This window comes from Pteropus alecto, unplaced genomic scaffold (genome assembly GCF_000325575.1).
Source record: "Pteropus alecto unplaced genomic scaffold, ASM32557v1 scaffold44, whole genome shotgun sequence".
Classification (NCBI taxonomy): Eukaryota; Metazoa; Chordata; class Mammalia; order Chiroptera; family Pteropodidae; genus Pteropus; species Pteropus alecto.
The window spans coordinates 5,177,187-5,195,528 of record NW_006436812.1 but is presented as its reverse complement, the minus strand read 5'-3'; the positions used below and the strand labels follow the sequence as shown (position 1 = coordinate 5,195,528).

Genomic DNA, 18,342 nt, shown 5'->3' with positions numbered 1-18,342 from the left:
CTTCCTTCCTTCCTTCCTTCTTTCCTTCCTTCCTTCCTTCCTTCCTTCCTTCCTTCCTTCCTTCTTTCCTTCCTTCTTTCCTTCCTACCTTCCTTCTTTATGCCCTTCAGTAGATTACCCCTTATTCTTATTGCCTAGAATTCTGCCACATATTAACCTTTAATGAAAAAGGGAGACTGCGAAGTCAAGGAACAAGACTGTCATACTTGATTTTTAAAAATCACTATCAAATTGATGTGGAGGTAGTGGGGAAGTTTGCCAAATTCCTTCTGGCAGCATCCAGCTCCCAAACATAATTAGATAAATTATGGAAAGAAGTAACATCTAAGTTTCACTCAACTCTAGTGTCTGCACTGCAGACCCCAAGTCCAGTGCAAATACCATTAGACAGGACAGAAATTGTTTACGGCATATACTAAAATGTGATGCTATCTCTGAAGGTGGCGTTATGAGTGATTTGATTTTCTTTCTTATATTCTTCTGTATGAATTACTTGTGTAATAAGGAACAATGAATGGTTTTTAAAATGCTGGAGATGTTTGATCCAGAAAACAGGCTGCTCTGCCTGGGATCCGCTCCCTAGAAAAACACCTCCCACCAAAGAGCCAGGGCATCCTTTCTCAGGGGCTTAACCAGGTAATGCAGAGCAAGGTGTGGATCTAGAAGCATTAAAAAAATTCCCCATTCAATCTCTGGGCCCTTCATCCTTGAACTCTGGCCTCTGTGGTTCAAGTTCTCTACTACCAGGTTCCAGAGACTCTGGAAAACCCCTAGGATTGCTCCCTGTCAGTTTCCTCAGAGCTCCAAACAGCTACTGAGACAAACTCTCAAAGAAGGGGCTCCCTTTGTAGATTTCCACAATTGATAAATTATTCAGTTTCTCAGCCTGTCAGAGGTTCTTCAGAGATGCCACATGCATGTATGTGTTACACTGTCAGTCACGCTTTGATTTTTCCACAGGTGTTTTATAAGGGAAGAGATAAACACATAGCAGTTAAAGGTCTGACCATGAATCTGTACCAGGGGCAGATCACTGTTCTCCTGGGACACAACGGAGCAGGCAAAACCACCGTCTGCTGCATGCTCACAGGTATACAATGAGGACAGCCCTCCTGAAGAAACGGAAGAAATCATTGAACAGATCTACATTTTTAGCTCCATCTACCCTTATTAGATTTCACTGACATTTTAATATTAAGCATTTTTTGTTTGTTGTTTGTTTTTACCCTCTGTGTAGTGTCTGGTTGTTCACATTACTCTGTACCAAAAGAAGGAAATCTGGCTCTTTCAGTCAATCTGAGGAACTTACTCTTGGATAGGGAAGCTGTGAATGCTGCTTAGCATGTTGTTTTCCAGATAGAATTTTCTGGTACAGTGAAGCACTGCCAGTCTCTCAACCAAAGCAATCCTCCATTTGCTTTTCATGGCCAGGAGCCCTTTTAGAATAATACCTGGTGAATTATTCTAAAAGTATTTCAGAATAATTTTTATGTCTACATAATTCTTCACATTTTATCAATTAATATTCTGTGATGTCTGAAAACTCATTCATTCGAGAAACATTTATTGAAGTCTTCACCTGTGCAAAACCAATGAAATCCATTTCCAAACTTCAGGAGCTCTGAAAGCCAACCAGTTCTTTGTTGCTCACAGAACACCAAACTGCTAGGAAGCTATTAGCACTTCAAAGTCAGGCCACCATGATTCTCCTCAGGTTGCTGATGCACCTTCTACTCAAGGCATTTGAAGAGCAGACTCATAGTGAAGCTTGGTCTGAGGAGCCTTTGGTCACCCCTTTAGTATTCAGACTTTAAATGCCAAGTTTTAGCCAAGCAGATACACGCTGGATGGGCTCAGTGTGCATCAGGACTGGGGACTCAGCTAGCCAGTTTGCTGGACTGGGGCAAGGTAGTGTCTCTAGACAGGGTGTCCTCTCTCAGATACAAGCATTACTGCTCCTGGCAGTACGGTCGCTTAGAGAAGGCCTTCCCTTCTACAGAGATTCTGAGGTCTTCAGTGCTTGAAAGGTGATCCAGCTAGACCCACAGGCTAAGTGATCAAGAAGGCCTGCCAGGTACTAACATTGTTTTAGGAGGCCAACTGATACAAACAACATACAGACTCTTCTTGCATTCTCCTTTTTCCCTAGGATTTGTCAGTCTGTACTTACCTGGTTTGTTTGTATATATGTGTGTTATCTCTCTGTCTCCCTCATTCTTCACCCCAGGGAATCTGTTCTATTTATTTCCGGATCCACTGTGCCTGAAACAGTGCTTGGCAAACAAAAGGCACTTGATAAATATCATCAAATAAATGACTGGGCTAATTAACTAATGTAATTGAAAATTCTGTCAAATTGAAGACTATGAATGATATTTCAGAAACGCTCAGCCACAGATGTCTACCAGCAGTGACACGGCATAGAAAAAAGGCCACGTTGCCCTGGAGAAAGTGGCACCACTAAAAAGACACATAGTGAGATTCAGTAGCCCTGAAGATGCGAAGCTGGGAAGGGAAAATCTGGCATCAGACATGGAAGGGCTTCTATATCACATTGTTTGCAGAGAGACCCAAAACTTAGTACAGGCATGTTTTGTATTTTAATCCCTGTCTCTCCACTCAGTAGTATTTTGTGTGTGGATTTTGTTGTTGTTGTTGTTGCTCTATGAGATCTTCTATTTAGTTATTCTATTATTGTAACTATATGGAGACTTTTACATTTACTGTAGAATAATATCACCTTTTTCCCCTAAACAATCATGGCTGCTTTATTAACTACAGAAAAAATGGAAGATCTAAAACCCCAGCAATGGGTAATTTGGCAGTAAGTAACAAAAATCTTTAAAGTTTCACCTGCCTTTTGACCTACTAAATCTACTTTTGTTAATTTAGAGTAAGGAAATAATCTGGAAAGCAGGCAAAGTTATATCACATGTCTATAGTTGTGAAAAATTACAAATCATCTGAATCTCTACTAGTGTAGGTTAAATAAATAGGGTATATTTGTAACAATGAAATATTTTTAGCCTTTAAAAATTATGCAGATTTTGTTGATGTGGACAAATGGCCTCAATACATTGTTATATGAAAAACCAGGATCTATATTTTCCAATTTTTGCTAAAAAATTAATGCATGAGTCAGTATATGCATAAAAAATACATACAGCTATATAGCAAAATGTTAACAGCAGTTATTTTTTAATGATGGGATTTAATATAATTTTTGTTTTCTTTGTAATACTTTCTTCTCCAAACCTTGTTGAAATAGACATTTATTGCCCTTTTTCAATGTGAAAAATATACTTAGAATAAGAAAATGAGAATAAAGACAAAGATAGTATGAGGACGGGTAGGTTGACATATATTTGGCAGTGAGTACATTCATTCATTCACTGTTATTCATTAGGAATTCATTGAGAATCAGAGATGAATCAGTCATGGATCTTGCCTTCAAGGATCTCAGTTCAGAACTGTTAGATCCCCAAAGACTTTTCTCCTTCATATTTACTGTGCATCCATATTATTAATGCTTATAGCAATGTAATTTGTTTTACAAATGTCTGTGTGTGTTGTATTCGCTTACCAGATTGGAACCCCTCAAAAGCAAGATAGGAGTACATCTCCTATCTCTACTATCCCCCACACACATCCTCATTCACTGTCATAGAACATATATTCCCTGGGCATTACTGATTAACTGTGAGAAAGAAGAACAGGGTAGTCTGTGTGAGAGAAGCAAAGCAGAGGGCATGATCAAGCCTTTGTTCGGCTGTGTGCTCTGACTGAAAATGACTTTAGGATGTGTCTTCCACTTGCTCCTAGGTCTTATTTCCCCATCAGGTGGACAGGCATATATCAATGGATATGAAATTTCACAAGACATGGTTCAAATCCGGAAGAGCCTAGGCTGGTGCCCCCAACATGATATCTTGTTTGATAACTTGACAGTAGCAGAACAGCTTTGTTTCTATGCTCAGGTGAGTCAGTGGATGACAAACATTGTTTCCCCTGTACTCATTCTTGGAGATGGTAAGATATCCTGCAGTTCTCTGACTCTGGGAGGGTCAGAAAACCTGGGAGGGTTTTGAAACCTCTTCTGGATGTTATTCCCTAAACATTCGGGAAGGGGGAGAAGCATGGTGCTTAAAGTTTTTGAGTTAAAGCTTTCTAGAAAATATTATTTTAATTTTATATATTTACTTTTTACTTTTATTGAGGTGAAATTCACATAACATGAAATTCACTATTTGGCTCATTTTACAATGTAAAATTTAGTAGTTTTTAGTATATTCACAGTGTTGTACAGCCATCACCACTATCTAATTGCAGAACATTTTCATCACCTCTAAAAACCTGTATCCATTAGCAGTCACTTCCTAGTCCTCCTTCCTCTCAGCCGCTGGCAACCACTAATCTGCTTTCTATTTTTATGCATTTGACTATTCTGAATATTTCAAATAAATAGAATCATGCATTCCATTGGATGTTACTTTCGTGTCTGGCTTTCACTTGACATGTTTTCAAGGTTTATCTATGTTGTAGTATGTGTTAATACTTTACTCCCTTTAATGGCTGAATAATATTCCATTGTATGGAGCTGTATATCCATATTTTGTTTATCCACTCATCAGCTGATGGACAGCTGGATTGTTTATACCTTAGGCTATGTGAATAATGCTGCTATGAATGTTAGTGTTCAAGTTTTTGTTTGAACATTTATTTTCAGTTCTCTTGGGTAGATACCTAGGAGTAAGGGTCATATGGTAACTCTATGTTAATCTTTAAAAAAAACTTTTTGAGGAACTTCCATTCTAGTGGCTGTGAAGTGTATCTCACTGGGGTTCTGATTTGCATTCCCCGGTGATTAAGGTTGTGGTGCATCTTTTCGTGTGCTGATTGGACATTTCTATGTCTTCTTTGAAGAATAGTCTATTTCTTTGAAAAATGCCCATTTTTCAGTCAGGTTGCTTATCTTTTTGTAGTTGAATCATGAGAGTTTTTTATATATTCTAGATACTAGACTTTTATCAGATATATGATTTGCAAAGACTTTCTCTCATTCCATGTGTTATCCTTTCCCTTTATTGATAATGTTCTTTGATACATAAAAATTTTAAATTTTGATGAAATCCAATTTTATTTGTTTGTTTGTTTGTTTGTTTTAGTTGCTTGTGCTTTTGATGTCACATTTGTAAAACGATTACCTATGATTTACACTTGTATTTCCTTCTAGGAGTTTCATAGTTTTAGTTCTTACAGTTATGTCTTTGATCCATTTTGAGCTAATTTTTGTGTATGGTATAAGGTAGAGGTCAAATTCATTCTTTTGCCTGTGGAGATCAAGTTGTCTAGCACTGTTTGTTGAAAAAACTATTCTTTCCCCCATTGAATGGTCTTGGCACCTTTGTCAAAATCAGTTGACCACAGATGTATGGGATTATTCTGGATTCTTAATTCTATTCCATTGGTCTATGTGTGTATCCTTATGGCAATACCATAATGTCTTAATTGTAGTAGTTTTGAAATCAGGTAGTGTGAGTCCTCCACCTTTTTTCTTATTTTCAAGATTGTTTGGGCTATTCTAGGTCCCTTGCATTTCCATATGAATTTCAGGATCAGCTTGACGCTAATGATAGAGTTAGCACAGACTTTAAACGTTAAGGGCACAGTACCCTACAAGACTGCCCCCACTTCAGAAACCAGCCACAAGCTTGGGGGTTCCCAGACAAACAAAGCACTTCTGACTAACTGACTATAAATTTAGGAGTTCCCACTGCCCCCTGAGGTTGGAACTCAGGAAAGTGCTATACTTATAAGTATACTTACATGCTTGCATTGATTTTTTTATATGTTGAAACTTCCTTGCATTCCTGGGATAAATCCCACTTGGTCATGGTGTATAATCCTTTTAATATGCAACTATATTTGGTATTGATAAGTCATATATTTTCATGGTTCAAAATACTAAAGCCTTTTGTCCATTCCTTTCCCTGAAGGTAGTACATTATTTTGTATATCTTGTGTATATCTTTTGTATATTCAAGCAAAATGTTTGTTGGATGGGTCAGCCTCCTGTCAGAAGCCTCTGCCAGATCTATCTATCTTTTTCTATTTCAGCTGAAAGGCTTGTCACACCAGAAGTGCTCTGAAGAAGTCAAACGGATGCTGCGCATCCTCAGTCTGGAGGACAAGCAGGACTGCCGGTGCAAGTTCCTGAGTGGGGGCATGAAGCGCAAGCTGTCCATCGGCATCGCCCTCATAACAGGCTCCAAGGTCAGGGCCCCTGCATGTGGTGGAGAAACAGTCAGGACAGTGAGGCTCAGCCTCCTGAAGGACACAGGTCAGGACTCACGCACTCAGTGGATAAACACTTGGGGCAGCAGGTGCCCAGAGGCATCGTCCTCTAGCACCACCTCAGCCATGAATGCCCTGGACAGACAGTCTGGTGAGGGCGGTACTGCCGCATCTTCATAGAATTCAAGTTACACAGGACCGGCAGCACAGCCAGCTGGGGCCAGTTCACGAGGTTGTTCCTCTGCCCTCCAGGTGCTGATGCTGGACGAGCCCACCTCAGGCATGGATGCCATCTCCAGGAGGGCCATCTGGGACCTTCTTCAGCAGCAGAAAAGTGACCGCACCATCCTGCTGACCACCCACTTCATGGACGAGGCCGATCTGCTGGGGGACCGCATCGCCATCATGGCCAAGGGGGAGCTGCAGTGCTGCGGGTCATCGCTGTTCCTCAAACAGAAATATGGTGAGTGGCTGAAGGAGGGAAGCATGAAGGGCAGCCCAGGTTCCCTTCTGTACAGGCCCCTGGGTCTGAAGAAAGTGCCCACTGTTAACTTTCATGAAGGGCTCCTGAGATCAGGCAGGGAGAGGCCTTCTCCTGACTTTCTGTCTGCTGCCTCTGGGTAGAGAACTTAGGTCCCAGGCAGAGGAGATTGTGAGAATGAGAAAAGAAAGAATTGAAAAGAATCTTGAAATTCTTCTGACTTGGAGTCAGACGACCTGTGTTTGAGTTCCACTCTGCCAGTTCACTGCCTCTTCATCCAGGTAGCCAAGTTTGTTTATTTTTTTTTTTAGCTTTCGTTTTCTAATCTATCAAATTGAGAATAAAATACCATGTTTCTCAAAGAACGATATCATGCATGCAAAAATGCTATACAAGTGTGACTTGTTTTTTCCACAACTGGTTAGTCCACTTCAAACCCCCTCCTCTTGTTTTCTTGGACCCCATGCCTTTTCAGTTTCCCTCCCATGTCTCTGACTGCTCCTTTGCATCACTCCTTCCTCTAAACATGGAAGCACCTCGATCACTTCACTTTTCTTTCTCTGCCCACTGACTTGGTGATCTCATCCAATATCCTGGCTTTAAATACCTTCTTGGTGCTAAAAAATGTGTGTTTCTCTTGCCTGAACCTCTCTCCTGAACTCCAGTTTCGGTTTCTAACTGCCTACTCCACATCTCCACATGGACGTTGAACGGATCTGTTGGCCTTGTTCGAAGCCTGTGCAGAGCTGAGCTCCAGCTCTCTCCCACTAAAGCTACTCCCCTGCAGTAAAGTCAGGTCCATTCTTCTAGGAACTTGGCCAAAACCTTGGAGGCTCCCTGACCCCTCTGTCTCTCACAGCCCATATCTGATTCATCCGCAAACCCTGGTGGCTTTAGCTTCCCATCTCTACCACCTGCTAGCACCTTGGTCCCGGCCACCATGCCCCGCTCTGGATTACTGCAGTTGCCTCTTAACCTATTCTCAGCCTCTGCCCAGTTGTCAGAATTAACATGTCACTTTTCTGCTCAGCCCTTCAATGACTTCCCCTCCCATTGAGAGTAAAAGCCAGAGTCCTTGACTAGGAGTGGCCCCTAGGGCCTTACTTGGCCTGGTCCCACTACCTTGACCAAATTTCCCAGTGCTCTTACATTTCCTTGTTCTGCTTCTGTCACATGGCCCCCTTGCTGATCTAGCATGACAGGCCCAATCCTTCTCTCAGCACTCATAGTGCCACCCCTCCTGCTCTTTCTCAGGTCACTAGCTGGTGGTCCTTATGCAGATGTCACATTCTCAGTGAGGCCTTCCCTGGTGACCTTGTTGAAAAAATAACACTCCCCAATACTCCACATCCCTTCCTCTGTTTTAATCCTTAGCACTTGTTACTAATATTCTATACATTTTACTTATTTATCTTATTATCTGTCTCATACCCCTTTAATGGAAGCCCCATGAGAGTAGGGATTTTTGTCCACTGCTATACCCTTCATACCTAGAATAGTGCCTGTCGCATTTAGAGGCTCAAGAAATGTTTGCTAAATGACTACATTGCCAGCATAATAGTCACAAGTGTTATTATTTTCTGAAAGAATGTTTAGAATGCCATTAAGGTATAAATCCTAGAAAACATGATTTAATTATTGTAGAGGTATCTTTGTTCTTCACCTAATGTTCAAGGCCTCTGCCTATTGTGTTCACGTCCCCAAGTTAGTTATCACTTAAAGGGAATGTTGCTCTTAATGCAAGCCTCCTTTATTTTGACTTTCTTTGCTAAATTCACCACTATTACCTTCTAATTAACGGAATAAAAAGCAAGACTCTCAAGAATAACATTATAGACCTTCAGAAGCAAGTTCATTGCGTTTTAAATTTGATCCCACAGGGCTCTTTCCATGGTGCTGTCCCACTCTAAGCCACAGAAATCTAAAGGTGAGTATAAAGTGTAAATTTGTTTCATGGTCGTTTCAATGTTGTTTCAGGTGCAGGATATTATGTGACTTTAGTGAAAAAACCTGATTGTGACACAGAGATGATTCTTCACCTGATTTATCATCACATACCAAATGCAATTATTCAGTCCAGCATTGGAGGAGAAATAACATTTATACTTCCTAAAGAGAGCATGCACAGGTATGGACCCAAGAGGGCTGGAGTAACAGTTTATATGTATTGAGTTTTCCGAATCATCTCTACTGTGCTTCTCCTCAGAAAAGGCACTCAATTCTGTAAGGGTCTGGACCCCTAGACTTTTTATATTTCCTGGAAAGACATCACATCTCAGCCAAAGTGCACTTGAAAGTATGAGATTCTGATCATGTCACCTCCCTCCATAGAAAACTTTGATGGCACCCAGTTGACTTCAGGTTAAAGTCAAATTCCTTAACATGGTTTACAGGGGCCCTTGTGTGAACTTTAATTACCTGCCCCCAAGTGATGGCACTCAGAGGAAGATTTTTATTTTTAATTAATTATTTTAGGTAGGCCTCAATTTGGCTCACAACAGTTCCCTCTCTCCTTGTTCGCAGTCCCCGTGTTGCTTTCAGATAGGAACCTTGCCTCATACTTCACTGAGAAAATAAAAACCATCAAACAAGAACTCTATTTTATGCCTATCACAAACCTACAAACAAGAACTCTATTTTATGCCTATCGCAAACCTACAAACCTGCTTGCTTTTTTATTTCTTTCTTCCATCTTTTTACAATTGAGAATGTATTCCTCTTCCTATTAAAGTCTTATTTAACACCAACTCAAGATCCCATCCACCCCACTGTTTCAAGAATTCACTTGTGTGATTATCCTCTCTGTCATCTACATCATCAGTTCCTCTCTGTACTGGGTCATCTCCATGAACATACTAGCACACCCTGGAGAAACAACTTCTTCTTCTTTTTTTTTTAAATTAAGTTTATTGGGGTAACATTGGTTAATACAATTATATAATTTTGAAGCGTACATTATCATTTGACATCTGTATATTCTATTGTGTGTTTACCATCCAAAGCCCAGTTTCCTTCAGCTACCATATATTTGATCCCCTTTACCCACTTCACCCTCCCTCTAAACCCTATATTTAACCCCCTTTACCCCGTCTACCTCCCTGCTCCTCCCCACCCAACTACTAACTACTAGTCTATAGTCCTCTGGTAACCACTAGCCTGTAGTCCATGTCTATGAGTCTCTGTTTGTTTGTCCTACTCATTTGTTGCTCTTAGGGAGAAACAACTTCTTGAGCCAGACTTTCTTTCCAGCTACCGCTCCATACTTTCACTGCCCTTCACGACCAAACTTCACTGAAGAGTGGTCTAAACATGTTGCCTCCTTTTGTCATGGCCCCAAGCATTTCTCAGTCTACTTCACAATGGCTTTAACCTATACTCTCCCATCCAAACTACAGTTTTTAAGATCATGATCAGCTTTAATCATACCAAATGCAGTAGGGACTTTTCTTTCTTTCTTTAAAAAAAGATTATGGGGTACTATTTTATACCTACAAATAAGAATATGTTATGCATTTGTGGGTTGTAAAGTATAATAATAAAACGAGCACTGATGAACTCTCTGTTCAACCTAAGAACTAAAACATAGCAATGACTTTTTACCCTCATCTTACTCAACCCTGCAACATTAACTATTTAGTTGCTCAGTCTTTTCTTCTGCAAACACTCCTCTTTTGGCTTCCTTGGCAATTTTACTTCTTGCTGGTTTTACTTCTAGCTCTCTGGCTACTCCCAAGTGGCAGTGGGAAGGACAAGAGGACAAAAAGTTTGGGGAAGGATGGTTGTAAAAAGGACAGTTTTGAATCTTGAAGAAAGACATCAGGAAGGCAGAGCTTTAGCCTGGAAATGCACTCAGGAGTCATCAGCATGGAGATATTTAATGTCATGAGAAGAGATAAGGTCATGTAGGAAGAAAATATAGAGAAAGAAGAAAACAGGGCTTACAACCCATTCCTGAAGCATTCCTAAATTTAGGGGTTCCATTAAGGAGAGGAACCCTGCAAAGAATTCTCATGAAGATGAATGGAGAATAAGCACAAATACATAAAATGAGAATTGAGTTGGGGAAAAAAAAGATACAAAGTACTAGAAGACAATGTTTTGCACAATTTTAAGTAAATATATTAGAAAACCTAAATAAAATGAATAATTATCTCAAAAAGTCATTTTATTAAAATTAACACAGGAAGTACCAGAGGCTTTTATAAATCTGTTAATTTTTACCAAATATTTAAGGAAAAGATAATTTGGATTCTATTTGAATTCTTCCAGAGAGTAGAAAACAAAAAATACTCCTCACTTCTTTTTATTAATCCAGCTTAATTTAACAGTTCATTGAAAGAATAATATGTTGAAAGGATTGTTTGGTAGTTGTACTAATTAATATAATTTACCATATTAGTATGTCAAAAGGAAATAACCACGTCATCATCCACATAAATGAGAAAAATACATTTGCTAAAATTTATTTCTTTTTGAAGTTAGAATAAGACTGTTTCAACATAATTAAAAATACCTCAAACCAAAATAAATTTCAGAGAATTTAAATTTTTTCATGTTAAAAATTAAATTATATAAGTACTGTAAAAATATGCCACAGAATATTTTTATAATCTGGAGTGAGTAAAGATTTTATAGGAATGACACCAAGACCAACGTTATAAAGGAATGGACTGATTAAATGGCAAAGCACAAATACTTCTGCAGCTCACCTGAGCTAGAGAGAGCTGAGCTGCCAGGTATAAGAGTAGCTGACTAAAGCAACAGGCCCAAAACAACAGTTAAGACTTTAACCACTTCCCAAGATGGTGTAAGCAAGAGTATGAAACTGGAGAAAATGCCGATTCCCCCCAGGCCCACCCATTCCATTTTTTCCCATGGAATGTCCCATCGGTGGAGGGTCTGGTGAATCAGCACAGACGCGAGGATCCTCTTATGGTTGAGGGAACCCCAAACGAAAGTCTCCGGCTGTTTGATGTTCCCTGTGGGTAGTGGGAAGGTGAGGGGGAGGACTAGAAATGGAAAAGTATAGGGTACAGTGTCAGAGGGGGAAGGGAGAACTGTCTTCAAACTTTCTCCTCCCCTCCCCCTGATAAAGAGGCTTGGGCGGAGCTGTAGGAGGAGGATCTCAGACAAAGACCTCAGATAAAGAGGCCTGGGAATAAAGGCCCTGGGCTTAAGAATGCTAATGAGAGCATTATTAGCCAGAAGGCCTGAGTCCTAGGCTACAACTCCTGCCAGAGACTGAAGTTCACTGGGGTGCCTCAATTTTGGTGTGCTGGGGTGGGGGTGGGACACAAGAAACAGCTTTCCAGGTGAGGCCTGCCAGGTAAAGCCTTTGTGAGATTACCTGTGGTCAGGTCTGAAAAATCACACCTAGGATTTTGTATTTTTTAAGATTGCGGTTAAATACTTATAACGTATAGTTTACAGTCTTAACCATTTTTAAGTGCATAGTTCAGTGGTATTACATACATTCACATTGTTGTGAACCATCATCACCATCCATCCCCATAACTCTTTTCATCTTGTGGAACTGAAACTATACCCATGAAACAATAACTCCCTATTCTCCTCCCTGTTCACCTCTCCAACCCCCACCCTGACCCCAGACCCTGGTAACCAGCATTCTACTTTCTGTCTCTATGATTTTGACTACTCTAAGTACCTCATATTAGTGGAATTATACAATATTTGTCTTTTTGTGACTTATTTCACTGAGCATAGTGTTCTCAAGTTTCACTTATTATACAGTATTTGTCTTTTTGTGACTTATTTCACTGAGCATAGTGTTCTCAAGTTTCATCCATGTTGTAGCATATTACTTTTTAAGGCCAAATAGTGTTTCATTGTATGCACATATCACATTTTGCTTATCTATTCATCTGTTGTTGGCACTTAGGTTGCTTCCACATTTTGGCTATTGTGAATAATGCTACTGTGAACGTGGGTTACAAATATCTCTTTGAGACTCTGCTTTCAATTCTTTTGGGTATATACCCAAAATTGGTGGGTCATATGGTAGTGATGCCAGAGAGCTCGACAGGGTGGGAGTCCAAAGAGGGACACGGACCCTGTAGCTCCAGTGACCAGGTTCTTGTCTTATGCTGGGAGAAAGAATTCAAGGACTTGACAAACAAGCTGGAAAGTGCAAGTTTTATTAAAGCAAAGGTACATGCTTAAAAGTATGGACAGAGAGGGTCTGCACAAAGCTATCTCCGGCTTTTATTTTCTTGGGGGTGGGATTGTCCCAGAGCTATCCATCCTGCTTCCAGGTCTTGATTTGTTTCCCATGCCACCTGGAGGGGAAGAGTCACCCAAGGCCATACATATATCTTGTCTTCTGGCCTTGGCTTGTTTTTCATGCTGGAGAGTCTCCTGCTTGAAATCAAAACTGGGAGAAAGCTGAATAAAGGACTAGGGAGAAATACCAGAGCCGCATCCTAGACGGGAGGAGGAACTTCCCTAGGCTAACTATCTTGCCTCAATAATTCTATTTTTTATTTTTTTAAAGGACTGCCGTACTGTTTTTCACAGAGGCTGTAATCATTTTTTCATTCCCACTAACGGGGCACAAGGGCTCCCATTTCTCCACATGCCCACCACACTTCTTTTCTTTTTTGTTATAGTAGTCATTCTAATGAGTGTGAGGTGGCATCCCATTGTAGTTTTAATTTGCATTTCTATGATGATTAATGATGTTAAGCATCTTTTCATGTGCTTATTGGCCATTCATGTATTTTCTTTGGAGAAATGTCTATTAAAGTTCTGTGTCCATTATTGAATTGGGTTGTTATATTGTTGTTGTTGAGTTTTAGGCATTCTCTATATATACTGGATATTAATCCCTTATCAGATATATGATTTGCAAATATTTTCTCCCATTCAGTGGGTTACCTTTCTACTTTGTTGATAATGTCTCTTGACGCACAATTTTTTAAATTTTTATGAAGTCCAATTTGTCTATATTTTCTATTGTTACCTATGCCCTTGGTTTCACGTCCAAGAAATCATTGCGAAATCCAATGTCATGGAGATTTTGTATTATATTTTCTTCTAAGAGTTCTGTTATTTAGGTCTTACGTTTAGATCTTTGATCCATTTTGAGTTCATATGTGTGTATGGTGATAAGTAAGGGTCCGACTTCATTCTTTTGCCTGTGTATATCCAGTTTTCCCAGCACCATTTGTTGAAAACACTGTCCTTTCTTCACTGAAGAGTCTTGGCACCCTCCTCAAAAGTCATTTGACCATTTTTGTGAACGTTTATTTCTGGGCTCTCTCTTCTATTGCATTGGCATATATGTCTGTCTTTATGTCAGTACTACATATCCAGTTTTCCCAGCACCATTTGTTGAAAACACTGTCCTTTCTTCACTGTACGGTCTTGGCACCCTCATCAAAAGTCATTTGACCATTTTTGTGAGCGTTTATTTCCAAGCTCTCTCTTCTATTGCATTGGCGTATATGTCTGTCTTTATGTCAGTACTACACTGTTTTGATTACTGTAGCTTTGTAATAAGTTTCAAAGTCAGGAAATGTGAGTCTTCCAGTTTTGTTCTTTTTCAAGATTGTTTTAGCTATTTGGGTTCCCTTTAGAGTCCATATGAATTTTAGGCTGATATTTCTATTCTACAAAAAATGTCATTGGGATTTTAATAGAGATTGCATTGAATCTGTAGATCGCTTTGGGTAGTATTAACATTTTAATAATATTGGGATATTGAACATGGGATTCGTTTCCATTCATTTATGTATTATTTAATTTCCTTCAGCAATGTTTTATAGTTTTCATTGCACAAGTCTTTCATTTCCTTAATTAAGCTAATTCTTAAGTATTTTTTGATGCTATTGTAAATGGAATTGTTTTTGTAATTTCCTTTTCAGTTTGTTCATTGCTCGTAAATAGGAATGCAACCGGCTTTGTGTGTTGATTTTGTATCCTGCTACTTTGTTGAATTCATTTATTAATTCTAACAGCTTCTTTTGTGGAATCTTTCGGGTTTTCTACATATAAAGATCCAATGCAAAAAGATAATTCTACTTCATCTTTTTTAATTTGGATGCCTTTTATTTCTTTTTCTTGCCTAATTGCTCTGGTTACAACTTCCAGTATTAATTACATCTAGATTCTTCTAGTGCAATTAGTGTTTAAATGAGGAGACAGATTCCTGGTCCTTCTTATCTGCCATATTCCCAGAATTCCTCTCTCGCATATAGGTTTTAACCATCAGCCAGTCTCCTCAACACACAACGGACTTAAATTAGAAATTAATTACAAAAAGATACCTAGAAAATCCACAAACATTTAGAAATTAGACAGCATACTTCTGAATAACTTATGCATCAGAAAAATTTTAAAATATTTTGAATCAAATGATGATGAAAACACAACATATCAGAAATTTTCAGAGCTGCTGAAACAGTGCTTAGAGGGAAATATACAGCTTTTTAAAAACATTAGAAAGGAAGAAAGGCTAAAAAGCAATTACCTAAGTTTCCAACTAAAGAAAGTAGAAAAATGCCAGAAAATTAAGCCCAGAGTACATAGAAGAGAAGAAATAACAAATATACAAAGAAAAATAATGAAATAGTAAATAAAAAATAGGGAAAATTTAAAAAGCCAAAAGTTGTTTATTAAAAACATTAATAAAATTGATTACCCCCCTACCAAAACCATTAAAGAAAAAATACAAGTAAGCAGCATCAGTAATGAAAGAACTGCTATGCATACAGAACACAAAGTTACAAAAGGATAATAGGAAAATATCATAAATAAGTTGGACAATTTAGATTAAATGGGTTGATTTCTTAAAAAACAGAACTTACCAAAACTGACAGGAAATGAAAGAAAAATCTGAATAACTATGTCTATTAATAAAATTGAATTTGCAATAACAAATAGTCCCCAAAAAAAGGGTTTCGGAGGGCTGGGTCCAGCTGAAACTATTGACCAGAGCTCTGCACAAATCCTCTGCAGCATGATGGTTTCAAGATAGTCAAGCTTTACAGGATGCCTGTGGCTCTCAGAGAAACCAGGACAGAGCCTAAGGGCTTCTTCTGATATAACCCCCATCACTTCCATCATAGTCTTAGTCAAACAAATCACTAAAGTCACCCCAGTTTACAGAGAAGAATTAAACTCCACCTCAGTGGGAGAAGCAGTGAAGAATTTATAGCCCTTTTGTCTATCATGTTATCCAAGATAAATGAAAGCATATGTCCAGACAAAGGATGTATATGGTAGCTTTATTCAGCAGCATCTTGACTTGGAAACAATCCAAATGCCAATCAACAGGAGAATCAATAAACAAATTGAGCTATATTCCTTCTGTTGAATTATCAGAAGCGAATTATTAATGTATGCAACAATATGGTTGAACATGTTACATAGATAACACTAGATACAAAAGAGACTATATGATTCCATTTATATGAAGATAAAAAACAGGCAAAACTAACCTGTTAGTTTTGTTTTGCTATCAAGAGCAAGATATCGTGCACATGGAAGATATGCATATTGAACATGTTACATAGGCTGGCTATTTTGCTAGGTGTTTTTACATTTATCTCAGTCTTTTCAACTCTGTGATTTAGGTAACAACTATCACATAGATAAGGAAAGATTTGGAGAGATGAAACAACTAGCCCAATGTCAAACAACTAGTAAGTGGCAGACTCTGAACTCAAATCCAGCCCCAGTCAACTCACAATTCAAGCCTTTAACCACCGTCTGCCTGCCTGCAGGGGCACACAGGGTGCCTGCCTCTTATGGGCATCTAGCATGTGAATGGTGCTTCTTAAAGGCACTTTGATGGACTAGGCACTAGGTTGTAAAAGAATAGAAGCTTCCATTTTAGAAGATTGTCATGGATTTTTAAATATCACACAAAAAGCCACAATTCATTTAGTTGAAAAAAAAATGGAGGGGTTTGAGGTTAAAGACTGTTAAGAATTAGGTTTTTTCCTCATTTAGCATAACAGTCAAAAATAAAAATAAAACAAAAAAACACTGTCTCTGAACAGAAGTGGCCTGAAGTTTAGTTCTAGCTCTGCTACTTCTGGCTGTGTTATCTTAGGGAAGTTACTTAACCTCTCAGCACTGACCTTAAAGAGCTGTTGGAAGGTTTGACAGAATTAATACATGGAAAATGACTAGAATGGCTCCTGGCATTTATTAAGGACTTGCAAAAAATAGTATTATTATTTCTTTTTACTCAAAAGAAAAGAGATGAATTAATATTTACTTTGCATTTACAATGTGCTAGGTGTGTGTTAGACTTATCCTACTGAAACTTTTTGAAGTAAATGCCTATTGCTCTCACTGTTTAAGTTTAGAGTTGTGAAGCTAGAAATTTGAACAAATATCTTCTTGACTACACAGCCCATGCTTTTTCCCCTGTAGAAAGAAAGCCAAGGTGATATGAGAGATTCACCTCCCACCTTTGAAGAATAAGTGTTTTTCCCTTTCAGGTTCGAATCTCTATTTACTGACTTGGAACTAAGGCAAGTAGAGCTGGGCATCACCAGCTTTGGAGTCTCTGTTACCACTATGGAAGACGTCTTCATTCGGTAAGAAAGTGTAAAACTACAGACTCTAAGAATTTTAGAGCTGAAAGAGTTCTTAAGGGTCATCTAGCTAAACATCGCCCAGTGCTTGAATCCTTCCTGTAACATCCTCACTAAATGGTCTTCCTGCCTCTGCTTGGAGTTCCAATAATAGGGATATTGGCTAATAGAGAAAATGTTGAACAAACACAATTTTAACAGAAATTTCTAGGAATGAAAAACAAAAAGGAGACATTGTATCTAGTGGGATGCTTTTGACTGTAAGTAACAGAAAACCCGAATTCAGCTGGTTTAAACAATTAGGAAGGTTTATTATTTCATTTAAAAAGATTTCCCAAGGTAGGGCAGCTCTAGGCTGGCTATTTCACCCACCAAGCTATTTGAATGTCTTGAAGCAGGTGTGCGGGCTCCATTCTAGGAAGGCTGTGACAGGGCCCTTCAGATAAACTACCCAGGAGGCCACATTAGGCCAGAGAGTAGTGAGGGGAACAGGGATTATTTTACCCAGTCTGGCAATATTTGTCTTTTAACTGGACCATGTAGGTGTTTTAAGAGCATTATTTATAATACATTAAAATTTTTATCTATCATTTTATTTGATATCACCTACTAGTCCTGCCTACATGCTTTTTTCTCTCCCTTTTTTGTAGTTTTTCCTCATTCTATATTTTCCTTCCCAATACTAGTTGGAAATTATACATTTTTATTGCATTATTCCAGTGGTCAGCCTAGATATTGAGACTTATATATGACTTGTCAAAGTATCAAGTGAATTAATGTCTTTACTCTGCTCCTGGGAAAGAGCAAGAACTTGGGACACTTTAATTTTATTCATACACATCCCACCATCACCAATTTATATACTGTTGTTGGATATTTTTATTCTACCTCTTTTTTAAAAAATCCACAAAACATTATTATCGTTTCAGAAAGCCAATGATCGTTTAAGTTCATGTGCATGTTTACATACGTCTTTCTTTGTTCTTTCCTCTTGTTTCTCAG

The 18,342-nt window shown here is 38.7% G+C and overlaps 1 protein-coding gene across 1 annotated transcript in view; it reads left to right on the top strand.

Annotated features, from left to right (window-relative positions):
• LOC102897525 (ATP-binding cassette sub-family A member 17) overlaps positions 1-18,342 on the top strand; it is a 75,526-nt gene that overhangs the window by 27,636 nt on the left and 29,548 nt on the right. The window contains exons 12-17 of the mRNA XM_006914194.2: positions 961-1,090; positions 3,823-3,977; positions 6,118-6,273; positions 6,547-6,757; positions 8,753-8,903; positions 17,245-17,343. Coding sequence (XP_006914256.2) covers positions 961-1,090; positions 3,823-3,977; positions 6,118-6,273; positions 6,547-6,757; positions 8,753-8,903; positions 17,245-17,343 — 902 coding nt within the window. The remainder of the gene's footprint in view (positions 1-960; positions 1,091-3,822; positions 3,978-6,117; positions 6,274-6,546; positions 6,758-8,752; positions 8,904-17,244; positions 17,344-18,342) is intronic.